General features: G+C 47.3%; 1 protein-coding gene across 4 annotated transcripts in view; it reads left to right on the top strand.

The window, feature by feature from the left end:
* IQSEC3 (IQ motif and Sec7 domain ArfGEF 3) overlaps positions 1-27,935 on the top strand; it is an 892,834-nt gene that overhangs the window by 709,206 nt on the left and 155,693 nt on the right. For all 4 annotated transcript variants that reach the window (XM_069228143.1, XM_069228142.1, XM_069228145.1 and 1 more), the window contains exon 7: positions 7,849-8,015. In XM_069228143.1, coding sequence (XP_069084244.1) covers positions 7,849-8,015 — 167 coding nt within the window. The remainder of the gene's footprint in view (positions 1-7,848; positions 8,016-27,935) is intronic.

The following is a 27,935-nucleotide window of genomic DNA, read 5'->3' as shown; positions in this document are numbered from 1 at the left end:
CTAAGGAGGTGGTTTCTGACAGAGGTACCAACTTCATGTCAGCTTACCTAAAACACATGTGGAATGAGTGTGGAGTGACTTATAAATTCACTACACCATATCATCCACAAACTAATGGCCTTGTTGAGAGATTCAACAAGACATTAAAAGGCATGATCATGGGGCTCCCAGAAAAACTCAAAAGGAGATGGGATGTCCTCTTGCCATGTCTGCTTTTCGCCTACAGGGAGGTGCCTCAGAAGGGAGTAGGGTTCTCACCCTTTGAACTTCTGTTTGGTCACCCTGTAAGGGGACCACTTGCTCTTGTTAAAGAAGGCTGGGAGAGACCTCTTCATGAGCCTAAACAAGACATAGTGGACTATGTACTTGGCCTTCGCTCAAGAATGGCAGAGTACATGGAAAAGGCAAGTAAAAACCTTGAGGCCAGCCAACAACTCCAGAAGTTGTGGTATGACCAAAAGGCTGCACTGGTTGAGTTCCAACCAGGACAGAAAGTCTGGGTTCTGGAGCCTGTGGCTCCCAGGGCACTCCAGGACAAATGGAGTGGCCCTTACCCAGTACTAGAAAGGAAGAGTCAGGTCACCTACCTGGTGGACCTGGGCACAAGCAGGAGCCCCAAGAGGGTGATCCATGTGAACCGCCTTAAGCTCTTCCATGACAGGGCTGATGTAAATCTGTTGATGGTAACAGATGAGGACCAGGAAGCTGAGAGTGAACCTCTCCCTGATCTCCTCTCATCAGACCCTAAAGATGGCTCAGTAGATGGAGTGATCTACTCAGACACCCTCTCTAGCCAACAGCAGTCTGACTGCAGGAAGGTCCTGCAGCAGTTTGCTGAACTCTTTTCCCTAACCCCTGGTCAGACACACCTGTGTACCCATGATGTGGACACAGGAGACAGCATGCCTGTCAAAAACAAAATATTTAGACAGTCTGACCAAGTTAAGGAAAGCATCAAGGTGGAAGTCCACAAGATGCTGGAATTGGGAGTAATTGAGTACTCTGACAGCCCCTGGGCTAGCCCAGTGGTCTTAGTCCACAAACCTCACACCAAAGAAGGAAAGAGAGAGATGAGGTTTTGTGTGGACTACAGAGGTCTCAACTCTGTCACAAAGACAGATGCTCATCCCATTCCTAGAGCTGATGAGCTAATAGACAAATTAGGGGCTGCCAAATTCTTAAGTACCTTTGACTTAACAGCAGGGTACTGGCAAATCAAAATGGCCCCTGGAGCAAAAGAAAAGACAGCATTCTCCACACCTGATGGGCATTATCAGTTCACTGTTATGCCCTTTGGTTTAAAGAATGCCCCTGCCACCTTCCAAAGGTTGGTGAATCAAGTCCTTGCTGGGCTGGAATCCTTTAGTGCAGCTTATCTTGATGATATTGCTGTCTTCAGCTCCACCTGGCAGGATCACCTGGTCCACCTGAAGAAGGTTTTGAAGGCTCTGCAATCTGCAGGCCTCTCTATCAAGGCATCCAAATGCCAGATAGGGCAGGGAACTGTGGTTTACTTGGGACACCTTGTAGGTGGAGGCCAAGTTCAGCCACTCCAACCCAAGATCCAGACTATTCTGGACTGGGTAGCTCCAAAAACCCAGACTCAAGTCAGGGCATTCCTTGGCTTGACTGGGTACTACAGGAGGTTTGTGAAGGGATATGGATCCATTGTGACAGCCCTCACAGAACTCACCTCCAATAAAATGCCCAAGAAAGTAAACTGGACTGTAGAATGCCAACAGGCCTTTGACACCCTGAAACAAGCTATGTGCACAGCACCAGTTCTAAAAGCTCCAGATTACTCCAAGCAATTCATTGTGCAAACAGATGCCTCTGAACATGGGATAGGGGCAGTTTTGTCCCAAACAAATGATGATGGCCTTGACCAGCCTGTTGCTTTCATTAGCAGGAGGTTACTCCCCAGGGAGCAGTGTTGGAGTGCCATTGAGAGGGAGGCCTTTGCTGTGGTTTGGTCCCTGAAGAAGCTGAGACCATACCTCTTTGGTACTCACTTCCTAGTTCAGACTGACCACAGACCTCTCAGATGGCTGATGCAAATGAAAGGTGAAAATCCAAAACTGTTGAGGTGGTCCATCTCCCTACAGGGAATGGACTTTATAGTGGAACACAGACCTGGGACTGCCCATGCCAATGCAGATGGCCTTTCCAGGTTCTTCCACTTAGAAAATGAAGACTCTCTTGGGAAAGGTTAGTCTCATCCTCTTTCGTTTGGGGGGGGGTTGTGTAAGGAAATGGCTCCTTGGCATGGTTACCCCCTGACGTTTTGCCTTTGCTGATGCTATGTTTTGAATTGAAAGTGTGCTGAGGCCTGCTAACCAGGCCCCAGCACCAGTGTTCTTTCCCTAACCTGTACTTTTGATTCCCCAATTGGCACACCCTGGCATCCAGATAAGTCCCTTGTAACTGGTACCTCTGGTACCAAGGGCCCTGATGCCAGGGAAGGTCTCTAAGGGCTGCAGCATGTATTATGCCACCCTAGAGACCCCTCACCCAGCACAGACACACTGCTTACCAGCTTGTGTGTGCTAGTGAGAACAAAATGAGTAAGTCGACATGGCACTCCCCTCAGGGTGCCATGCCAGCCTCTCACTGCCTATGCAGTATAGGTAAGACACCCCTCTAGCAGGCCTTACAGCCCTAAGGCAGGGTGCACTATACCATAGGTGAGGGTACCAGTGCATGAGCACTGTGCCCCTACAGTGTCTAAGCAAAACCTTAGACATTGTAAGTGCAGGGTAGCCATAAGAGTATATGGTCTGGGAGTCTGGTTTACACGAACTCCACAGCACCATAATGGCTACACTGAAAACTGGGAAGTTTGGTATCAAACTTCTCAGCACAATAAATGCACACTGATGCCAGTGTACATTTTATTGTAAAATACACCACAGAGGGCACCTTAGAGGTGCCCCCTGAAACTTAACCGACTATCTGTGTAGGCTGACTGGTTCCAGCAGCCTGCCACCCTAGAGACATGTTGCTGGCCCCATGGGGAGAGTGCCTTTGTCACTCTGAGGCCAGTAACAAAGCCTGCACTGGGTGGAGATGCTAACACCTCCCCCAGGCAGGAGCTGTAACACCTGGCGGTGAGCCTCAAAGGCTCACCCCTTTGTCACAGCACCGCAGGACACTCCAGCTAGTGGAGTTGCCCGCCCCCTCCGGCCCCGGCCCCCACTTTTGGCGGCAAGGCCGGAGAAAATAATGAGAATAACAAGGAGGAGTCACTGGCCAGTCAGGACAGCCCCTAAGGTGTTCTGAGCTGAGGTGACTCTAACTTTTAGAAATCCTCCATCTTGCAGATGGAGGATTCCCCCAATAGGATTAGGGATGTGACCCCCTCCCCTTGGGAGGAGGCACAAAGAGGGTGTACTCACCCTCAGGGCTAGTAGCCATTGGCTACTAACCCCCCAGACCTAAACACGCCCTTAAATTTAGTATTTAAGGGCTTCCCTGAACCTAAGATTGGAGATTCCTGCAACAACAAGAAGAAGGACTGCCTAGCTGAAAACCCCTGCAGAGGAAGACCAGAAGACAACAACTGCCTTGGCTCCAGAAACTCACCGGCCTGTCTCCTGCCTTCCAAGGAACTCTGCTCCAGCGACGCCTTCCAAAGGGACCAGCGACCTCTGAATCCTCTGAGGACTGCCCTGCTTCGACGACGACAAGAAACTCCCGAGGACAGCGGACCTGCTCCAAAAAGACTGCAACTTTATCCAAAGGAGCAGCTTTAAAGAATCCTGCAATCTCCCCGCAAGAAGCGTGAGACTTGCAACACTGCACCCGGCGACCCCGACTCGGCTGGTGGAGAACCAACACCTCAGGGAGGACCCCCGGACTACTGTACGACAGTGAGTACCAAAACCTGTCCCCCCTGAGCCCCCACAGCGCCGCCTGCAGAGGGAATCCCGAGGCTTCCCCTGACCGCGACTCTCTGAAACCTAATTCCCGACGCCTGGAAAAGACCCTGCACCCGCAGCCCCCAGGACCTGAAGGACCGGACTTTCACTGCAGAAGTGACCCCCAGGAGTCCCTCTCCCTTGCCCAAGTGGAGGTTTCCCCGAGGAAGCCCCCCCTTGCCTGCCTGCAGCGCTGAAGAGATCCCTTGATCTCTCATTGACTTCCATTGCGAACCCGACGCTTGTTCTAACACTGCACCCGGCCGCCCTCGCGCCGCTGAGGGTGAAATTTCTGTTTGGGCTTGTGTCCCCCCCGGTGCCCTACAAAACCCCCCTGGCCTGCCCTCCGAAGACACGGGTACTTACCTGCTGGCAGACTGGAACCGGGGCACCCCCTTCTCTCCATGGAAGCCTATGCGTTTTGGGCACCACTTTGAACTCTGCACCTGACCGGCCCTGAGCTGCTGGTGTGGTAACTTTGGGGTTGCTCTGAACCCCCAACGGTGGGCTACCTTGGACCAAGAACTGAACCCTGTAAGTGTCTTACTTACCTGGTAAAACTAACAAAAACTTACCTCCCCCAGGAACTGTGAAAATTGCACTGTGTCCACTTTTAAAATAGCTATTTGTGAATAACTTGAAAAGTATACATGCAATTGAAATGATTCAAAGTTCCTAATGTACTTACCTGCAATACCTTTCAAACAAGATATTACATGTTAAATTTGAACCTGTGGTTCTTAAAATAAACTAAGAAAAGATATTTTTCTATACAAAACCTATTGGCTGGATTTGTCTCTGAGTGTGTGTACCTCATTTATTGTCTATGTGTATGTACAACAAATGCTTAACACTACTCCTTGGATAAGCCTACTGCTCGACCACACTACCACAAAATAGAGCATTAGTATTATCTCTTTTTACCACTATTTTACCTCTAAGGGGAACCCTTGGACTCTGTGCATGCTATTCCTTACTTTGAAATAGCACATACAGAGCCAACTTCCTACACAGGGTCATCCCCAATCTTTTGGCCACCTGCCTCCTATTTTGTCTGACCTGTTGCTGTTGGCTTTTGAACTCTGAGCACTTTACCACTGCTAACCACTGCTAAAGTACATATGCTCTCTGTGTAAATTGTAATGTTGATTGGTTTATTCATGATTGGCATATTTGATTTACTAGTAAGTCCCTAGTAAGGTGCACTAGAGGTGCCAGGACCTGTAAATCAAATGTTACTAGTGAGCCTTCAGCACCAGTTATGCCACCCACATAAGTAGCTCTGTAATCATGTCTCAGACCTGCCATTGCAGTGTCTGTGTGGGCAGTTTTAACTGTAAATTCGACTTAGCAAGTGTATCCACTTGCCAGGCCTAAACCTTCCCTTTTCTTACATGTCAGACACCCCTAAGATAGGCCCTAGGTAGACCCAAGGGCAGGGTGTAGTGTATGGTTAAGGTAGGACATATAGTAATGTGTTTTATATGTCCTGACAGTGAAATATTGTTAAATTAGTTTTTCACTGTTGCAAGACCTGTCCCTCTCATAGGTTAACATGGGGGCTACCTTTAAATCTGATTAAAGTGTAGATTCCCTTTGGGAGTGGATGGACATGTGGAGTTTGGGGTCTCTGAGCTCACAATTTAAAAATACATCTTTTAGTAAAGTTGGTTTTAAGATAGTGTGTTTGAAAATGCCACTTTTAGAAAGTGAGCATTTTCTTGCTTATACCATTTCTGTGACTCTGCCTGTTTATGGATTCCCTGCCCGCGTCAGTTTGACAGTTGGGCTGGTTGCACCTCACACTAGACAGTGACACAAAAGGAGCTGGGGTGTAGTCTGCATTTCCTGATGAGCCATCTGTGCTAGGAGGGAGGGGAGGAGTGGTCACTTACACCTGAAAGGGCTGTGCCTGTCCTCACACTATGCAGTCTCCGACCCCCTGGTGAGTGTCTGGGGCCTGGCCTGGGCAAGGCAGGATTTCGCATTCAAAAGAGACTTTACTTTGAAGTAGGCCTACTTCAAAGGAGAAATTGGGTATAAGAAGGGCACCCAAAACCACAGACTTTAGAACACTTCTGGAAACAAGAGGAACCTCTGCCTGGAGAAGAGCTGAAGAGCTGAGGAAGAAGAGCTTCCCTTCCTGTGACTGTGCTTTGTGGAGCTATCCTGCAGTTGCTGCTTCTGCCAGAGTAAGAGGGCAAAGACTGGACTTTGTGTGCCTTCCATCTTGTGAAGAAATCTACAAGGGCTTGATTTAGAGGTTGCCTCCTGTTGTTTGAAGTCTCAGGGACAGCAAAGACTTCTTTCTGCCAGCACCTGGAGTCTCTGGATAGAATCCTGCTCTGACAAGTGGTGCCCTATCCAGTCCCTGGTCCCTTGAAAGGAAGCTGGTGGAAATCCAAGGAAATCGACTTTGGACAACTTCGGACCAACGCTGCTGCTGAATCCGGTGACGCCGCCTGCAACCGACTCCGTGATCTTTGCTGGAATGCGATGACCTTCGCAGGCCCGATGCCGCTGCAGTCCCGCTGAAGTCCGCGACTCCTTGGAAGTCGCCGCACCACGTTGTGACCGACGCCGCTCGAAGTGCGCAGATTCAACGTTTCGCACTGACGCCGCGATCCTCGACTTCGCGTATCAACTTGTTTTCACTCTTCACCAAAGGTACTGTACTTGGGGGTCTACGCGACTCCGTGTCCGGCGCCGCTGGTGTCAGCTTGTTGGGAACGACTCCGTCACGACGCCGTGTTAACACCTCATCGAAGCATTTTGTGTTTCTAAGTGCTATTTTTTAGTTTAATCTTTAAAGTTCATAATTTGACTTGTGTATGTCGGATTTTTGTCGTTTTGGTCTTGTTTTGTTTGAATAAATATTTCCTATTTTTTCTAAACTGGTATTGTGTCATTTTGTATTGTTTTCATTAAGTTACTGTGTGTGTTGGTTCAAATACTTAACACCTAGCACTCTGAAGTTAAGCCTACTGCTCTGCCAAGCTACCAAGGGGGTAAGCAGGGGTTAGCTGAGGGTGATTCTCTTTTACCCAGACTAGAGTGAGGGTCCTTGCTTGAACAGGGGGTAACCTGACTGTCAACCAAAGACCCAATTTCTAACAGTAGGTACTTGGTATGTAGTGATCACTAAAGCTACCACTTTCACCTGAAACCATTTTGAACGTTTATGAAACTAGGCAGAGTAGACATGCCAGCTTTCTGAGGAGCTATTCCAATCAAAGGCTTGAAATGTCTGGCTGCCAGGACAAACCAATGAAAATCGTGTTACCTGTCCTAGGTTTGGGGTAGTGCTTCTCAGTGGGCCTTAGTACATTGTAAAAAGGCATTCTGCAGTCGCAGATCCGGCATTTTTTTCTGAATCTCAAGTTTGTTTTTACTACAAACATACATCATTATTTTGAGGAGAAAATAAACTTCTGCAAATGAAAACATGAAATAAACAGTCCGATTCATCTCTCCAATCAAGTGGCAAGCATAATTGTTGAAATTTAATTATGGTATAGTGTAATTTAAATCCTTTCAAGCCTAAAACAATTGTCAAAACCCCTTCTCCTTCCCCCAAAGGGCAGGGTCAGTTGACATATTCACAAAACATAATAAACCCACAAATTAAACCAAAAAACTATGGTACAGCCACAGTAAACCTTCAGTTTAGAGGGCAAACTTAGTACAACCTTCATATTCATTGCACTTCCTGATGCAAACATCGTGGTCCAGATTAGCCTTAAACGTACACATTGATTGAGTTTAGTTATTGATTCCGTAAAATATCACTTTCTTCATCTTGAATTGGCTGCCGGTTCTCAGTTCACCTCCTGTAGTTGATCAAGGTGTGTTGTGTGTGATATTTGTCTCTGGTAGAATGAGGTGCTAAGCTGTAGATTGATGTTTTCTCATAAACCCCTTTGTATTCCAGCCAGCGCTACTGCATATGCAACCCCGATGTTGTCCAGCAGTTCCACAACCCCGACACCATCTTCATCCTAGCTTTTGCCATCATCCTTCTCAATACCGACATGTACAGCCCCAATATCAAACCCGACAGGAAGATGATGCTGGAAGACTTCATACGGAACCTCAGAGGTCAGTGCTCTCTCTCACTGCTGTGCTTCATCCCTTGTTGTGTAGTTGGTGTCCCTAAGCTGGTGGTACACCATGGCTCTCTCACCATGCTGTGAATCATCTCTTGTGTAGTTGGTGCCCCCTGGGCCGGTGGTACATCATGGACTCTGTAAGCAGCTGCCTTATGGTGCCACCGCAGAAAGGAACAAGAGTGTGACAGAGTGCAAACAATGGCCATTAAATGTTTGTTGTAGTGGAGTGGACGCTTCCAAAATACATATTTTCATTTGCATGGGGCTTCCATAATCCTTGCAGCAGCCCTGAGGTGCTATTTTCTGTGTAGTCACTTTCCACTGGGATTCTGGGTACATTGAAAAAGGTCGAACAATGTATTGATTTTACTGCAAGACAGTCTAGCAGTATAACGTGCTACACTTCTCTCTGACTACTCAGTTGATGTCCTAATGTTCAGACATGTTTTTACCTGGTCCACTTGCTAGCCTTACCAGACTATCGTTACCTAGTATGTTTTTTAGTTGTGTTATTTCCTTTTGTTTAGCACTAACTACCCTTGTTAATGCATCGTAGCATATCCTTGTATCTTACATAGTCATATTTTTAAGTCATCTCTACACAAATTTGCCTTTTAATGTGTCATTGGAACATGATCAGTGTGTGCTGGTCTGGCCACCCATTTTACTCTGAAGTCGCTTCAATTATGTTACTGTAAGGACTTGGGTATAGGTCTACATACAACTATTATATATAATAATGTAAGTGCTTCCGATATAGATGCACATTCTGTGGCTGATGTATTGTTTTCGAGGAATACTGTGTTGCAGCATACTTGCAATCAATCAATTGAGCAATACATAGGATTGTAATTGTACATCGCACATTATCAGCACATATTCATACCTTTCAACAACCACGATAAATGGCCGTGACTCGTTAGCATTCTTGGTGCACAGGCAAGCACAAAGAATAAATGAACACTTGAACTTATAATCATATGTGTTCTCGTGCAGGTGGCATGTGCAGTGGAGTAAAACAAGCAATTCCCTTCATTTTAGCTTTGTTAAATAAAATTATACTTAAGAAGCACAAGGACCGCGCTAGCGGGTGCTCTTATCCCGCAGGCAGGAAATGAATTTTGTACAAATTAATTTTGTACTGCTCCTTCATCTGTGCCTTGCTTGTGTGTGTGTGTTTGTTATATAATTATTATGCTGCTTTCACATGTTGTATATGAGGGAAGCTTCCACTGTTTCTAACTATGATGTACCTTGATTGTATGCCATTGAAGCTCGGTGACCTTTTCACTATTGAAACACCAAAATGATTGACACCCTTGGGGAAAGATAAAGAGGGGGACTAGGGTGCTAGAGCGCGTGGGAGCAGGGCTTAGAAGGTGTGTAAGGTCAAAGTGCAGGATGCAAGAGGGTGCACGTTTCCTTTTTTACACCGCACAGGAAGCAGCAGCGCATGTTGCAGTGCATATTCCATACACACACATGCGTACCAACACACCCACACACACATAACATATCACACCTATCATTATGAGTAGTGGCCATTGACCATAATGAAGTATGTATTTACTATTCTAACTCCATGTGCACTTTGATAGTAGGCTAGGTTATAAAGTGGACCGAGGCAACTATAACTGCACTTTTAGTTTTTTGATGTACTCTCTCGAAATGACCTAAACACACTATGGGGATTGGTCCTCATAACACACCGGTCCTCACAAAGATAATGTTTGCCTGGGTCTATCAGGGTTTACCAACCCTATGAGGACTGAAACGGTCCTCACAGCGTGGTTTATACATGTCCACACTCACACACACAGACTGAAACATTGCCATCAGAAGTGCAATCTTCCCAAACACCTACACAGTCATGCAACCAGAGCGGGTGTGCTATCAGGACCACAGTCTTCCCTCTCAGACAGAACAGATACCACCAGGGCATCAGCAGTGCACATTTCTGTCATGCAAACCGCACAACACCGGTATCAGATGGCACCAGCAGTGCCCTACAAATATATTCACACTCAGAGAACATTTATGGCATTGACATCGTTTAAAGGTCATGCAAAGCAGGTGAGATATAAATCTCAAGTAGTGCTAGTGTGGAGAGCCCTAAAAGTAGATGTAGACCACCTATTAAAAAGGTTAGGTAGCTGCTTGTGCTTGCACATCTTACACTTTTCTGCAACATGTATGGCCAATACACAACTGCCTGTTTGCTCTACTATTTAATTAACATGTCTCTGAACATCACTCACAACACCCAACACCTCCCATATAACACTGTACGGAACCAATGTGCTATCTACTAGGCACCCCAAAAAAAGTGCCAGAGAACCTGAGGGGAATGAGAACCTTCCACAGGCTGATCAGGACTGTGAAGCACTAAATACATTCTACAATGAAATACTGTTGGAAGGTGGATTATTAGTAGGGGTAAGTATGTAGCTAACACTAGCAATAAGGCAACCAATGCAATAAAAGGTCCAGTCAAGGTCTCAATACACTAGCCCCTGGCTCAACCCTTGGTAGCTGGCTGCGAGAAGGCAGGTTTAACTCAGGCGACAGGTATGTAAAGCAGTTAAAAACACCAATACATTATATTATATAAGTAACACAGAACACAATATGAATCCCACATCAATTTCTAAAAATAGGACAAAACTTTATTTGTAAAATGAGACCAAAACAACAAGAATACAATATAGGGAACTACAGGTATGAATTTTTAAAGATTAAACACTTTCTAGAGCTGAAAAACCTATAGCGCCGACTTGGGACATCTGGTCGAGCTTGACCAGCACAGAGGTCGACTGCGATGGAGACCTGGTCAGAAACACTAAGCGGGAGGCCCCTGTAAACATTCGGACTTAGAAACATTTCTGGAGGATTTTCTCACGACGTCGTGCAGTCCCCTCCAGCAGGCCGATTTCGATGCGATGTCGGATTGCTTCTCCGCAAGGCACCGGTCATATCCTGGAAGTCAGGAGCTCCGGAGCTTTCAGCTATATGATCCTGAAATACAGGCCGTGTCGTGGATGAAGGTAGTCAAATTAACTCTTGACGTCGGGTCAATCTACTTATGGAACTTTTCCTGAAGTTCCCCTTTAGGGTTCAAAGTGTCCAAAACACAAATCCAAGGGCCTAGAAGCTCTTAGATGGTCCTTGCACGTTTGGACCTACATTCCCACAATGCACCTGGCCAAATCCTTCAAAGTGCACTGGATGCACTCCATACTGTGGACTTCTTGAGGGAGATGGTGCAGGGAAGCTCTGTTAAACTGTTGCTTTCAGGAAGTCCATTCCTTAATCCTTTTGGAAGCAAGGCAAAGTTATCAGGGTTGTAGTTCCCAGTGTGTAGCAGGACCAGTCCTTCAGAGTCCAGTCCTTTGGGTTGCAGACCAGGATTCCAGCAGGGCAGTTCTTCTTCTCCTTGTATTTTCAGGCAGCAGATCTGAGTTACTATGCAGCTCTCACATATTTATTCAATGATCAAAGCAGCTTGGCTAAGCCTGTTAAGGCAGAACAATCAGGAGGGGCTGCTAGAGTGCTAGATTTTGGCTCACAGAAAAGAACATCCTGTAACTTCTCTTCAGTATTAGTTATGATAAATCATGATACATTCAACAGTGGCAAATTGTTGGATATATCATTACCAATCTTTTAAGTCCTTGAATGACATTTTTGATAAAATATTCCAATGCTAGCTTATGGAGCTTAGGGCCATATGTACGAACACATTTTCCCATTGACACAGAATGGGAAAAACCCTTTGGTACATCTTGCCCTTAGTATCTACAAAGGAGAAAAACAAAATGGCCCATTTTTCCCTCACCAAGGCATATAAAACATCTTTTATAATGTCCCCACTTATAGTCAAATAGCACCCTACCCCCTGGGGCACCTAAAGGAGACCTCAGAGGTGACATATGTAAAAATAAGGTAGATTCCCACTTTGGAAGTGCCTTTAATTCCAAAGTCGAACTTGCATATATTTTACTTTTAAAGACAGTCTGCAAAGCAGGGCAGCCTTTAAAAATGACAGCAGTGCCCATTCCAGTGCAAGAAATCTACTGGGCCTCTAAACCTCCCTGCCCTATTATATACTAGGGTCTTATTGGTAGTTTAAACCCCCCTTGCCTAATTATATACTAGGGAATTACAGAGTTCTATCATTGCCAAATGTAATTATACCTGATTACCATATACCTTTTTAAACAGAGCACTGGCCCTGATTAACAGAGCCCAAGGCACAGTGGAAATCAGTTACCACTGGTGTCAGTAAAAACTGGGGTTGAACAGGGCAAAAAGGATGACTTTCTCACTTGAACCCTCACCCCCCCAATGAAAGGTGATGACTAACTAACCTACACCCTGGTAGTCCTCATCAGCTAAGTGGAAAAACCTGGAAAGCCCATCCACATTGGCATGGGCAACCCCAGGTCTGTGTTCCACTGTGAAGTCCATCCCTTGTACATAAATGGCCCAACTCAGTAGCTTTGGATTCTTGCCCCTCATCTGCATGAGCCATCTGAGAAGTCTGTGGTCAGTTTGATCAAAGAAGTGCGTATCAAACAGGTATCATCTCAGTTTTTTCAGGGACCAAACCACAGCAAAGGCTTCCCTCTCAATGGCACTCCACCTCTGTTCTCTGAGTAGAAGTTGCTTTTAATGAAGGCAAGTGGCTGATCAAGGTCCTCCCAATTTATCTGTGCCAACACTACCCCAATCCTTTGTTCTGAAGCATCTGTCTGAACCACAAATTCCTTTGTGTACTCAGGGGCCAGTAACACTGATGCTGAACACATAGCCTCTTTCAGAGTGTCAGAGGTCTTCTGACACTCTGGGGTCCACATGACTTTCTTTGGCCACATTTTAGAAGTGAGTTCTGTCAGGGGAGCCACAATGGTCCCATAGTAATGAGCTCACCAGCTCTAGGTATAGGGTTAGTAAGCATCAGTCTTTATGACTGGATTCAGTCCTCTGTAATCCACACAGAACCTTAACTTCCTTCTTTCCCCCTTGGGGATTAGGTTTGGACACAAGCACGAGTGGGCTGGACCATGGGCTGTCAGGGGTCTCTAATACCCCTTATTCCAGCATCTGAGCTACTTCACCCTTGATGCTGGCTCTGACCTGGTCAGACAACCTGTACAACATGTTCTTGACTGTTAGGCTATCACCAGGGTCAATGTCGGGTATACACCAACTGGTGATACCTGGGGTCAGAGAGAACAGATCAGCAACATGCTCCAGCACCTGCTTGTAGTCTCTGGGCTGCTGGTCTGTCATTTTGGGAGAGAGTACAACTCCCTCCACTGACCCATCTTGCACATTGTGAGAGAGGAGGTCTGACAGTGGCTCAGTTTACTCTTCTCTCCCTTCATCTGTGACTATCAGCATGGTCATGTCTGCTCTGTCTTGGTGGGGTTTCAACCTGTTGACATGCAAGACCGAGGGAGGGTTTTGGGGGTGTTAAAGTCTGCCAAATGGGTAACTTCCACCCACCAATAGTAATAAAGCCCCCAAGACAATATACAGTTCAGTCAAAGTCTCCATACATTAGCCCCTTGCTCAATCCATGGCAGCTGGCTGTGAGCAGGCAGATTTAACTCAGGAGACAGATATGTAAAGCATTTAAAACAACAGTACATTAAATAAGTGTAGGAAGTTGGCTCTGTATGTGCTATTTCAAAGTAAGGAATAGCATGCACAGAGTCCAAGGGTTCCCCTTAGAGGTAAAATAGTGGTAAAAATAGATAATACTAATGCTCTATTTTGTGGTAGTGTGGTCGAGCAGTAGGCTTATCCAAGGAGTAGTGTTAAGCATTTGTTGTACATACACATAGACAATAAATGAGGTACACACACTCAGAGACAAATCCAGCCAATAGGTTTTGTTATAGAAAAATATCTTTTCTTAGTTTAATTTAAGAACCACAGGTTCAAATTTAACATGTAATATCTTGTTTGAAAGGTATTGCAGGTAAGTACATTAGGAACTTTGAATCATTTCAATTGCATGTATACTTTTCAAGTTATTCACAAATAGCTATTTCAAAAGTGGACACAGTGCAATTTTCACAGTTCCTGGGGGAGGTAAGTTTTTGTTAGTTTTACCAGGTAAGTAAGACACTTACAGGGTTCAGTTCTTGGTCCAAGGTAGCCCACCGTTGGGGGTTCAGAGCAACCCCAAAGTCACCACACCAGCAGCTCAGGGCCGGTCAGGTGCAGAGTTCAAAGTGGTGCCCAAAACGCATAGGCTAGAATGGAGAGAAGGGGGTGCCCCGGTTCCGGTCTGCTTGCAGGTAAGTACCCGCGTCTTCGGTGGGCAGACCAGGGGGGTTTTGTAGGGCACCGGGGGGGACACAAGCCCACACAGAAATTTCACCCTCAGCAGCGCAGGGGCGGCCGGGTGCAGAGTAGAAACAAGCGTCGGGTTTGCAATGTTAGTCTATGAGAGATCAACGGATCTCTTCAGCGCTGCAGGCAGGCAAGGGGGGGCTTCCTCGGGGAAACCTCCACTTGGGCAAGGGAGAGGGACTCCTGGGGGTCACTTCTGCAGTGAAAGTCCGGTCCTTCAGGTCCTGGGGGCTGCGGGTGCAGGGTCTTTTCCAGGCGTCGGGACTTAGGTTTCAGAGAGTCGCGGTCAGGGGAAGCCTCGGGATTCCCTCTGCAGGCGGCGCTGTGGGGGCTCAGGGGGGACAGGTTTTGGTACTCACAGTCGTAGAGTAGTCCGGGGGTCCTCCCTGAGGTGTTGGTTCTCCACCAGCCGAGTCGTGGTCGCCGGGTGCAGTGTTGCAAGTCTCACGCTTCTTGCGGGGAGTTGCAGGGTTCTTTAAAGCTGCTTCTTGAAACAAAGTTGCAGTCTTTTTGGAGCAGGTCCGCTGTCCTCGGGAGTTTCTTGTCGTCGTCGAAGCAGGGCAGTCCTCAGAGGATTCAGAGGTCGCTGGTCCCTTTGGAAGGCGTCGCTGGAGCAGAGTTCTTTGGAAGGCAGGAGACAGGCCGGTGAGTTTCTGGAGCCAAGGCAGTTGTTGTCTTCTGGTCTTCCTCTGCAGGGGTTTTCAGCTGGGCAGTCCTTCTTGTTGTTGTTGCAGGAATCTAATTTTCTAGGGTTCAGGGTAGCCGTTAAATACTAAATTTAAGGGCGTGTTTAGGTCTGGGGGGTTAGTAGCCAATGGCTACTAGCCCTGAGGGTGGGTACACCCTCTTTGTGCCTCCTCCCAAGGGGAGGGGGTCACAATCCTAACCCTATTGGGGGAATCCTCCATCTGCAAGATGGAGGATTTCTAAAAGTTAGAGTCACCTCAGCTCAGGACACCTTAGGGGCTGTCCTGACTGGCCAGTGACTCCTCCTTGTTGCTTTCTTTGTTCCCTCCAGCCTTGCCGCCAAAAGTGGGGGCCGTGGCCGGAGGGGGCGGGCAACTCCACTAAGCTGGAGTGCCCTGCTGGGCTGTGACAAAGGGGTGAGCCTTTGAGGCTCACCGCCAGGTGTTACAGCTCCTGCCTGGGGGAGGTGTTAGCATCTCCACCCAGTGCAGGCTTTGTTACTGGCCTCAGAGTGACAAAGGCACTCTCCCCATGGGGCCAGCAACATGTCTCTAGTGTGGCAGGCTGCTGGAACTAGTCAGCCTACACAGACAGTCGGTTAAGTTTCAGGGGGCACCTCTAAGGTGCCCTCTGGGGTGTATTTTGCAATAAAATGTACACTGGCATCAGTGTGCATTTATTGTGCTGAGAAGTTTGATACCAAACTTCCCAGTTTTCAGTGTAGCCATTATGGTGCTGTGGAGTTCGTGTTTGACAGACTCCCAGACCATATACTCTTATGGCTACCCTGCACTTACAATGTCTAAGGTTTTGTTTAGACACTGTAGGGGTACCATGCTCATGCACTGGTACCCTCACCTATGGTATAGTGCACCCTGCCTTAGGGCTGTAAGGCCTGCTAGAGGGGTGTCTTACCTATACTGCATAGGCAGTGAGAGGCTGGCATGGCACCCTGAGGGGAGTGCCATGTCGACTTACTCGTTTTGTCCTCACTAGCACACACAAGCTGGTAAGCAGTGTGTCTGTGCTGAGTGAGAGGTCTCCAGGGTGGCATAAGACATGCTGCAGCCCTTAGAGGCCTTCCTTGGCATCAGGGCCCTTGGTACTAGAAGTACCAGTTACAAGGGACTTATCTGGATGCCAGGGTCTGCCAATTGTGGATACAAAAGTACAGGTTAGGGAAAGAACACTGGTGCTGGGGCCTGGTTAGCAGGCCTCAGCACACTTTCAATTGTAAACATAGCATCAGCAAAGGCAAAAAGTCAGGGGGCAACCATGCCAAGGAGGCATTTCCTTACACAACCCCCCCCCCCAAACGAAAGAGGATGAGACTAACCTTTCCCAAGAGAGTCTTCATTTTCTAAGTGGAAGAACCTGGAAAGGCCATCTGCATTGGCATGGGCAGTCCCAGGTCTGTGTTCCACTATAAAGTCCATTCCCTGTAGGGAGATGGACCACCTCAACAGTTTAGGATTTTCACCTTTCATTTGCATCAGCCATTTGAGAGGTCTGTGGTCAGTTTGAACTAGGAAGTGAGTCCCAAAGAGGTATGGTCTCAGCTTCTTCAGGGACCAAACCACAGCAAAGGCCTCCCTCTCAATGGCACTCCAACGCTGCTCCCTGGGGAGTAACCTCCTGCTAATGAAAGCAACAGGCTGGTCAAGGCCATCATCATTGGTTTGGGACAAAACTGCCCCTATCCCATGTTCAGAGGCATCTGTCTGCACAATGAACTGCTTAGAATAATCTGGAGCTTTTAGAACTGGTGCTGAGCACATTGCTTGTTTCAGGGTGTCAAAGGCCTGTTGGCATTCCACAGTCCAGTTCACTTTCTTGGGCATTTTCTTGGAGGTGAGTTCAGTGAGGGCTGTCACAATGGATCCATATCCCTTCACAAACCTCCTGTAATACCCAGTCAAGCCAAGGAATGCCCTGACTTGAGTCTGGGTTTTTGGAGCTACCCAGTCCAGAATAGTCTGGATCTTGGGTTGGAGTGGCTGAACTTGGCCTCCACCTACAAGGTGGCCCAAGTAAACCACAGTTCCCTGCCCTATCTGGCATTTGGATGCCTTGATAGAGAGGCCTGCAGATTGCAGAGCCTTCAAAACCTTCTTCAGGTGGACCAGGTGATCCTGCCAGGTGGAGCTAAAGACAGCAATATCATCAAGATAAGCTGTGCTAAAGGACTCCAAACCAGCAAGGACTTGATTCACCAACCTTTGGAAGGTGGCAGGGGCATTCTTTAAACCAAAGGGCATAACAGTAAACTGATAATGCCCATCAGGTGTGGAGAATGCTGTTTTCTCTTTTGCTCCAGGTGCCATTTTTATTTGCCAGTACCCTGCTGTCAAGTCAAAGGTACTTAAGAATTTGGCAGCACCTAATTTATCTATGAGCTCATCAGCTCTAGGAATTGGATGAGCATCTGTCTTGGTGACAGAATTGAGCCCTCTGTAATCCACACAAAACCTCATCTCTTTCTTTCCATCTTTGGTGTGAGGTTTGGGGACTAAGACCACTGGGCTAGCCCAGGGGCTGTCAGAGCGCTCAATTACTCCCAATTCCAGCATCTTGTGGACTTCCACCTTAATGCTTTCTTTAACATGGTCAGACTGTCTAAAGATTTTGTTCTTGACAGGCATGCTGTCTCCTGTGTCCACATCATGGGTACACAGGTGTGTCTGACCAGGGGTTAAGGAGAAGAGTTCAGGAAACTGTTGTAGGACTCTCCTACAATCAGCTTGCTGTTGGCCAGAGAGGGTGTCTGAGTAGATCACTCCATCTACTGAGCCATCTTTTGGGTCTGATGACAGAAGATCAGGGAGAGGTTCACTCTCTGCCTCCTGATCCTCATCTGTTACCATCAACAGATTCACATCAGCCCTGTCATGGAAGAGCTTAAGGCGGTTCACATGGATCACCCTCTTGGGGCTCCTGCTTGTGCCCAGGTCCACCAGGTAGGTGACCTGACTCTTCCTTTCTAGCACTGGGTAAGGGCCACTCCATTTGTCCTGGAGTGCCCTGGGAGCCACAGGCTCCAGAACCCAGACTTTCTGCCCTGGTTGGAACTCAACCAGTGCAGCCTTTTGGTCATACCAAAACTTCTGGAGCTGTTGGCTGGCCTCAAGGTTTTTGGTTGCCTTTTCCATGTACTCTGCCATTCTAGAGCGAAGGCCAAGTACATAGTCCACTATGTCTTGTTTAGGCTCATGAAGAGGTCTCTCCCAGCCTTCTTTAACAAGAGCAAGTGGTCCCCTTACAGGGTGACCAAACAGAAGTTCAAAGGGTGAGAATCCTACTCCCTTCTGTGGCACCTCTCTGTAAGCAAAAAGCAGACATGGCAAGAGGACATCCCATCTCCTTTTGAGCTTTTCTGGGAGCCCCATGATCATGCCTTTTAATGTCTTGTTGAATCTCTCAACTAAGCCATTAGTTTGTGGATGGTATGGTGTAGTGAATTTGTAAGTCACTCCACACTCATTCCACATGTGTTTTAGGTATGCTGACATGAAGTTGGTACCTCTGTCAGACACCACCTCCTTAGGGAAACCCACTCTGGTAAAGATACCAATGAGGGCCTTGGCTACTGCAGGGGCAGTAGTCGACCTAAGGGGAATAGCTTCAGGATACCTAGTAGTATGATCCACTACTACTAGGATGTACATATTTCCTGAGGCTGTGGGAGGGTCCAGTGGACCAACTATGTCCACACCCACGCTTTCAAAGGGGACCCCCACCACTGGAAGTGGAATGAGGGGGGCCTTTGGGTGCCCACCTGTCTTACCACTGGATTGACAGGTGGGGCAGGAGAGGCAAAACTCCTTAACCTTCTGGGACATATTGGGCCAGTAGAAGTGGTTGACTAACCTCTCCCACGTCTTGGTTTGTCCCAAATGCCCAGCAAGGGGAATATCATGGGCTAAGGTCAGAATAAACTCTCTGAACGACTGAGGCACTACCACTCTCCTAGTGGCACCAGGTTTGGGGTCTCTGGCCTCAGTGTACAGGAGTCCATCTTCCCAATAGACCCTATGTGTTCCATTTTTCTTGCCCTTGGACTCTTCAGCAGCTTGCTGCCTAAGGCCTTCAAGAGAGGGACAGGTTTCTTGTCCCTTACACAGCTCCTCCCTTGAGGGTCCCCCTGGGCCTAAGAGCTCAACCTGATAAGGTTCAAGCTCCAAAGGCTCAGTTCCCTCAGAGGGTAGAACTTCTTCCTGAGAAGAGAGGTTCTCTTTTTCTGACTGTGTTGCAGTTGGTTTCCCAACTGACTTTCCTTTTCTCTTGGTAGGCTGGGCCATTCTTCCAGACTCCAGCTCTACTTTTTCACCCTGTGCCTTGCATTGTGCTCTTGTTTTTACACACACCAGTTCAGGGATACCCAGCATGGCTGCATGGGTTTTTAGCTCTACCTCAGCCCATGCTGAGGACTCCAGGTCATTTCCAAGCAGACAGTCTACTGGGATGTTTGAGGAGACCACCACCTGTTTCAGGCCATTGACCCCTCCCCATTCTAAAGTTACCATTGCCATGGGATGTGCTTTAGTTTGATTGTCAGCATTGGTGACTGTATAAGTTTTTCCAGTCAGGTATTGGCCAGGGGAAACCAGTTTCTCTGTCACCATGGTGACACTGGCACCTGTATCCCTCAGGCCCTCTACACTTGTCCCATTAATAAAGAGCTGCTGCCTGTATTTTTGCATGTTAGGCGGCCAGGCAGCTAGTGTGGCTAAATCCACCCCACCCTCAGAGACTAGAGTAGCTTCAGTGTGGACCCTGATTTGCTCTGGGCACACTGTTGATCCCACTTGGAGACTAGCCATTCCAGTGTTACCTGGATTGGAGTTTGGAGTGGAACTTTTCTTGGGACAGGCCTTGTCTCCAGTTTGGTGTCCAGACTGACTACAGTTTCGACACCAGGCCTTTTTGGGATCAAAGTTTTTACCCTTGTACCCAGGATTGTTTTGTGAGGAGGCTCTGGGCCCACCCTCCTGTGCAGGTTTTTGGGGGCCTGTAGAAGACTCTTTACTATTTTTATTTTTGGCTGTCTCACCACCTTTCCCCTGGGGAGGTTTTGTGACCCCTTTCTTTTGGTCACCCCCTGTGGAAGTTTTGGACACCCTAGTCTTGACCCAATGGTCCGCCTTCTTTCCCAATTCTTGGGGAGAAATTGGTCCTAGGTCTACCAGATGCTGATGCAGTTTATCATTGAAACAATTACTTAACAGGTGTTCTTTCACAAATAAATTGTACAGCCCATCATAATTACTTACACCACTGCCTTGAATCCAACCATCTAGTGTTTTTACTGAGTAGTCTACAAAGTCAACCCAGGTCTGGCTCGAGGATTTCTGAGCCCCCCTGAATCTAATCCTATACTCCTCAGTGGAGAATCCAAAGCCCTCAATCAGGGTACCCTTCATGAGGTCATAAGATTCTGCATCTTTTCCAGAGAGTGTGAGGAGTCTATCCCTACACTTTCCTGTGAACATTTCCCAAAGGAGAGCACCCCAGTGAGATCTGTTCACTTTTCTGGTTACACAAGCCCTCTCAAAAGCTGTGAACCATTTGGTGATGTCATCACCATCTTCATATTTAGTTACAATCCCTTTAGGGATTTTCAACATGTCAGGAGAATCTCTGACCCTATTTATGTTGCTGCCACCATTGATGGGTCCTAGGCCCATCTCTTGTCTTTCCCTCTCTATGGCTAGGATCTGTCTTTCCAAAGCCAATCTTTTGGCCATCCTGGCTAACTGGATGTCCTCTTCACTGGAGTTTTCCTCAGTGATTTCAGAGTTGTTGGTCCCTCCTGTGAGGGAACCAGCATCTCTGACTATTATTTGTGGAGTCAGGGCTTGAGAAGCCCTGCTCTCCCTAAGTAGGACTGGAGGGGGGGAATTTCCCTCCAAGTCACTATCTTCATCCTCTGAGTTGCCACCCTCAGAGGGGTTGGCCTTTTCAAACTCTGCCAAAAGCTCCTGGAGCTGTATTTTGGTAGGTTTGGGGCCCATTGCTATTTTCTTTAGTTTACAGAGTGACCTTAGCTCTCTCATCTGTAGATGGAGGTAAGGTGTGGTGTCGAGTTCCACCACAGTCACATCTGTGCTAGACATTTTGCTTCTAAAAGTTGGAATACTTTTTAAGAATCTAAAACTGGTTCTAGAATCTAATTCAAACTTTTACAAACTTTTAAACTCTAAAAGAAATGCTAAACAGGATCTAACACAAGGCCCTAGCAGGTCTTTTAAGAATTTAGAAAACTTTTCAAATTGCAAAAATCAATTTCTTATGACAATTTTGGAATTTGTCGTGTGATCAGGTATTGGCTGAGTAGTCCAGCAAATGCAAAGTCTTGTACCCCACCGCTGATCCACCAATGTAGGAAGTTGGCTCTGTATGTGCTATTTCAAAGTAAGGAATAGCATGCACAGAGTCCAAGGGTTCCCCTTAGAGGTAAAATAGTGGTAAAAATAGATAATACTAATGCTCTATTTTGTGGTAGTGTGGTCGAGCAGTAGGCTTATCCAAGGAGTAGTGTTAAGCATTTGTTGTACATACACATAGACAATAAATGAGGTACACACACTCAGAGACAAATCCAGCCAATAGGTTTTGTTATAGAAAAATATCTTTTCTTAGTTTATTTTAAGAACCACAGGTTCAAATTTAACATGTACTATCTTGTTTGAAAGGTATTGCAGGTAAGTACATTAGGAACTTTGAATCATTTCAATTGCATGTATACTTTTCAAGTTATTCACAAATAGCTATTTCAAAAGTGGACACAGTGCAATTTTCACAGTTCCTGGGGGAGGTAAGTTTTTGTTAGTTTTACCAGGTAAGTAAGACACTTACAGGGTTCAGTTCTTGGTCCAAGGTAGCCCACCGTTGGGGGTTCAGAGCAACCCCAAAGTCACCACACCAGCAGCTCAGGGCCGGTCAGGTGCAGAGTTCAAAGTGGTGCCCAAAACGCATAGGCTAGAATGGAGAGAAGGGGGTGCCCCGGTTCCGGTCTGCTTGCAGGTAAGTACCCGCGTCTTCGGTGGGCAGACCAGGGGGGTTTTGTAGGGCACCGGGGGGGACACAAGCCCACACAGAAATTTCACCCTCAGCAGCGCGGGGGCGGCCGGGTGCAGTGTAGAAACAAGCGTCGGGTTTGCAATGTTAGTCTATGAGAGATCAACGGATCTCTTCAGCGCTGCAGGCAGGCAAGGGGGGGCTTCCTCGGGGAAACCTCCACTTGGGCAAGGGAGAGGGACTCCTGGGGGTCACTTCTGCAGTGAAAGTCCGGTCCTTCAGGTCCTGGGGGCTGCGGGTGCAGGGTCTTTTCCAGGCGTCGGGACTTAGGTTTCAGAGAGTCGCGGTCAGGGGAAGCCTCGGGATTCTCTCTGCAGGCGGCGCTGTGGGGGCACAGGGGGGACAGGTTTTGGTACTCACAGTCGTAGAGTAGTCCGGGGGTCCTCCCTGAGGTGTTGGTTCTCCACCAGCCGAGTCGTGGTCGCCGGGTGCAGTGTTGCAAGTCTCACGCTTCTTGCGGGGAGTTGCAGGGTTCTTTAAAGCTGCTTCTTGAAACAAAGTTGCAGTCTTTTTGGAGCAGGTCCGCTGTCCTCGGGAGTTTCTTGTCTTCGTCGAAGCAGGGCAGTCCTCAGAGGATTCAGAGGTCGCTGGTCCCTTTGGAAGGCGTCGCTGGAGCAGAGTTCTTTGGAAGGCAGGAGACAGGCCGGTGAGTTTCTGGAGCCAAGGCAGTTGTTGTCTTCTGGTCTTCCTCTGCAGGGGTTTTCAGCTGGGCAGTCCTTCTTCTTGTTGTTGCAGGAATCTAATTTTCTAGGGTTCAGGGTAGCCCTTAAATACTAAATTTAAGGGCGTGTTTAGGTCTGGGGGGTTAGTAGCCAATGGCTACTAGCCCTGAGGGTGGGTACACCCTCTTTGTGCCTCCTCCCAAGGGGAGGGGGTCACAATCCTAACCCTATTGGGGGAATCCTCCATCTGCAAGATGGAGGATTTCTAAAAGTTAGAGTCACCTCAGCTCAGGACACCTTAGGGGCTGTCCTGACTGGCCAGTGACTCCTCCTTGTTGCTTTCTTTGTTCCCTCCAGCCTTGCCGCCAAAAGTGGGGGCCGTGGCCGGAGGGGGCGGGCAACTCCACTAAGCTGGAGTGCCCTGCTGGGCTGTGACAAAGGGGTGAGCCTTTGAGGCTCACCGCCAGGTGTTACAGCTCCTGCCTGGGGGAGGTGTTAGCATCTCCACCCAGTGCAGGCTTTGTTACTGGCCTCAGAGTGACAAAGGCACTCTCCCCATGGGGCCAGCAACATGTCTCTAGTGTGGCAGGCTGCTGGAACTAGTCAGCCTACACAGACAGTCGGTTAAGTTTCAGGGGGCACCTCTAAGGTGCCCTCTGGGGTGTATTTTGCAATAAAATGTACACTGGCATGAGTGTGCATTTATTGTGCTGAGAAGTTTGATACCAAACTTCCCAGTTTTCAGTGTAGCCATTATGGTGCTGTGGAGTTCGTGTTTGACAGACTCCCAGACCATATACTCTTATGGCTACCCTGCACTTACAATGTCTAAGGTTTTGTTTAGACACTGTAGGGGTACCATGCTCATGCACTGGTACCCTCACCTATGGTATAGTGCACCCTGCCTTAGGGCTGTAAGGCCTGCTAGAGGGGTGTCTTACCTATACTGCATAGGCAGTGAGAGGCTGGCATGGCACCCTGAGGGGAGTGCCATGTCGACTTACTCGTTTTGTCCTCACTAGCACACACAAGCTGGTAAGCAGTGTGTCTGTGCTGAGTGAGAGGTCTCCAGGGTGGCATAAGACATGCTGCAGCCCTTAGAGGCCTTCCTTGGCATCAGGGCCCTTGGTACTAGAAGTACCAGTTACAAGGGACTTATCTGGATGCCAGGGTCTGCCAATTGTGGATACAAAAGTACAGGTTAGGGAAAGAACACTGGTGCTGGGGCCTGGTTAGCAGGCCTCAGCACACTTTCAATTGTAAACATAGCATCAGCAAAGGCAAAAAGTCAGGGGGCAACCATGCCAAGGAGGCATTTCCTTACAATAAGTAAGACACAACACACAGTAAAACTCCCACACCAATTTATAAGAATACGAAATAGCTTTATCTTCAAAATGACACCAAAACGAACCGGAGATATGAATTTTTAAAGATTACACACTTTCTAGTGCTTAAAAACCTATGGCGCCAACTTGGGATATCTGGTTGTGCTTGACTGGGACAGCTTCAAAGTTTGAGGCCTGACCGCAGTGGAGCTCTGGTGAGATACACTAAGCGGGAGGCCCCGGTCAAAATTTTACCTTCAAACTTAGAAACTTTTCCAGAGGATTTTCTCTCGACGTGGTGCGGTCCCCTCCAGCAGGCTGATTTCAATGCAGTGTTATTGGATTGCTTCTTTGCTAGGCCCCGGTCAAATCCTGGAAGTCTGGAGTTCCAGAGCTTTTAGCTGGACAGATCTGAAAACCAGGCTGGGTCGTGGTTGAAGGTAGTCAGTCGGCTTGACTCTTGACGTCGGGTCGGTTCACTTATGGAGCTTTTTCCAAAAGGTGTTGCAAACTTCTGGAACTTCTTTCTGAAGTTCCTCTTGAGGGTTTAAAGTATCTAAAACACAAATCCAAGGGTCTAGAAGCCCTGAGATGGTCCATGAAAGTTTGGATCTACAATTCCCACAATGCGTCTCCCAAGTGTGGCATATTCTTGTCTCACAAAGCACTGCACTTTAAAATTCAAGATGGGATATTACTCTCCGGGAGAGTACGACCTGACTAAACCAACCTGCTGGTTTTTCTCATTTACATTAACACTTCCCCTCCAGACCGTCTGCAAATTCCATTCCTGGGCCTGTCATCTGACTGGGTGTACAGGAAGAGGGGGTAGACCTGGCTGGCATTCCTTACTGTCCTGCTCTCTTTGAAGCCAATTTTGATTTACCCAGACCCATTTCTGGCCTGTTCTCTGCAGCTGCAGAGCTCCACCTACCGGATAACCTGTGCTCTATGCAGACCACTTATCACCTCATCAAAGTAGCTTGGATAAGTCTGTTAAGGCTGACCAATCAGGATAGTCTGCTAGAAGGCTGGATTTTGGCTCCCAGAAAAGAAAGTCCTATAACTTATCTTCTGCATTAGTTATGATAAATCCAGCAGTGGCAAGTTTTTGGATATATCATTGCCAATCTTTTAAGTCTTTGACTTCCTAGCAATATTTATACTTAAATAAAAAAATCCAATGTTAGGCTATGGAGCTAAGTATCTAGTATGGGGAAAATGAAATGGGCTGTTTTCCCCTCTCCAGGGTATATAAAACAGTTTTTATAATGTCTCTGCTTATAGTTACATGGCACTCCACCCCTGTGGCACCTAGGAGGACCTTAGAGGTGACTTATATGTAAACATAAGCTAGATTCCCACTTTGGAAGTACCTTTAATTCCAAAGTCGATTTTGCATTTATTTTACTTTTAAAGAAAGTCTGCACAGCAGGGCTCTCTTTAAAAATGACAGCAGGCAGCACAGCAGTTCACATTCCATTGCAGGAAATCTACTGGGCCTCTACACCTCCCTACCCTACAATATACTAGGGACTTATAGGTAGTTTGAAACCCCCTTGCCTTATTATATACTATCGACTTACAGCAGTCTTCATTACCAATTATAATTCTACCTAGTTACCATATACCTTTTTAATGAGAGTACTGGTCCTCGGCCTAGTTAGCAGAGCCCTGGGCACAGTTAGAGTCAGTTAACACCAGTATAAGTAAAAAATGAGTATGAACCTGGCTAAAAGGATGACTTTCTTACAAATAGTGACACATCTAGCATGTCGTACAGTGCTTGCAAGAATGTTCCATTGTCTTTGTAAGTGACAGGCCTCTGATGAAGTTCTAACAAGAAACAGTCAATAATCATCCAGGGAAGGAACATCAGTCTACACTGCAATAAGATAAGTGCACCATGTTTACACTAATAGGCAAAATAACATCATACCTGCATTCCATAATGCAATTTACACTAGAGGAGCAAAATCACCACTATGCCAAATTAAAAGAACCAAAGCCGGGGGTGCTTGGTACAGAAGCGCCTGTGGAGCACTTCCTTCTAGCTGTGAGGTTCTTGATCTGTTCTTGTTCCTAAAGTAGCATTTGTTCTACAACAAGGACCTTTGTTGAAAATGCCAGTAGTGCCCAGGCACCTTCTCACATCCAAGCTCTTTTGAGGCACTTTGTGTATTCTGGAAATTCTAGAATTACCTCTGTCTCTGTTCAGATTAGATATCGGTCAATTGATTGAAATGATAGAAATAAATTGCCACACTACATTTCCAATGGAAGTTATGAAGGTGGGACATAATGTCATTGTTAGAAACCTAAGCCAGGCAGAACCCACCATTCTAGTCAGGGCAGGTAAGTTACACACCAAAGCTAAACTGTGCTCACCCCCTGGTAGCTTGGCACCGAGCAGTCAGGCCTATCTCCAGAGGTCATGTGCAAAGCATTTGTGCAACAACTCACACTATTGACAGAATAAATACACTAAAAAAGAGACTCCGCACAGGTTTATATAAAGATATCATATATTGTATATAACACAAGACCAAAACAACATGAACCAATAGTTACTTTGCCAAGTATGCAATGGTCAAGCCTCAAAATGAGAGCAATTTATGATGAAAAAACTTATACTTTGTAAGCATCATGAAAAACATTACTGTGTATATAGTACTCGCTATCCTGAACAGTGCTGGGCATAAAATTACATACCACAGGAAACACTGCGGGGTTAAATGCAGCAGATAATTAATAAAACACTTGAATTGTATAGATACTTTTCAACATATGCCGTTTGTTGGGGGAAAAACACATCAGTTACTATGTCAACATAGGGCACAACATCTCTGCGCACCTATTAACTATTACACAGTCATTTCCAAGATTTCCACCACATGCAATATTACCAAACCTAGGTAGTGGCTCACCTGTGCTCCTGTTCCAGGGAATATGGTAATTTATTTGCGAAACCTCCACAGTGCCTTCCTGGGTGCGGGGAGAGTTTCATATTGGGATCAGGACTTCTTCCGAGGTTCACCCCTTGGAGCATTAACACTGAACGTGTGCCACACTAAGCCAGCAGGCCCCCCGTATGCCTTATCCAGTGAAATCGTTAGGGGGGAAGAACAAACTGTAGTAATCTGCTGGGAGACCTCACTGGGTCCCCGCGTCAACCACAGTGAAGGCAGCTGCCCCTGAATGCTCAAAGCTGTGCGAGGTGGTTTTGCAGAAATACGTAGGCCAACATTGCAACGCATTTGGAGGCCCTTGGGACCTCACAGACCACTGAGTAGAGATGCCAGATAGTTTCAAGCCACTACCAACCTTGGCTCAAGGCGTGGCTGCCGTTCTCCATCCCCCCGGCTCTCCTCACAGGGGAGAACAATGCTACACTCCCGGTGCCATCGTAGAAAGGAGCACAGCCATGAGGGAAAGCAGAAAGGCTGCATGACTTAAGGCTGCCGGGCTTCTCCGGGCAACAGCACTCAACACACACTCTTGGCTGAATTAAGAGGCACTGAGAACCATGAAGCGCTCGCCACCCGCTTTTCTGTTAGGCCAAAACCAACTCCCCAATGAAGCGCTCTCCACCAGCTAGTGGCAGGTGACTAGAGAGGCTGGACTCAGAGTTCCACAGCCAATTCTGGGCAGTCACTGGTCCCAGGAGAACAACTGGGGCACACAAGCAGGGAGACTGGCAGCAGGCCAGCACACTGGTTTCCCTAGTAAAGTATCAGTCTCTCCAGCAGCCGAGCATGAACGCCAGTCAGCACAACAGAGCACTGTAGTCCA

The sequence above is a fragment of the Pleurodeles waltl genome, chromosome 4_1 (genome assembly GCF_031143425.1).
Source record: "Pleurodeles waltl isolate 20211129_DDA chromosome 4_1, aPleWal1.hap1.20221129, whole genome shotgun sequence".
Classification (NCBI taxonomy): domain Eukaryota; kingdom Metazoa; phylum Chordata; class Amphibia; order Caudata; family Salamandridae; genus Pleurodeles; species Pleurodeles waltl.
Note: the sequence above shows the minus strand (reverse complement) of the source record. Positions and strands in the feature narration are given on the sequence as shown.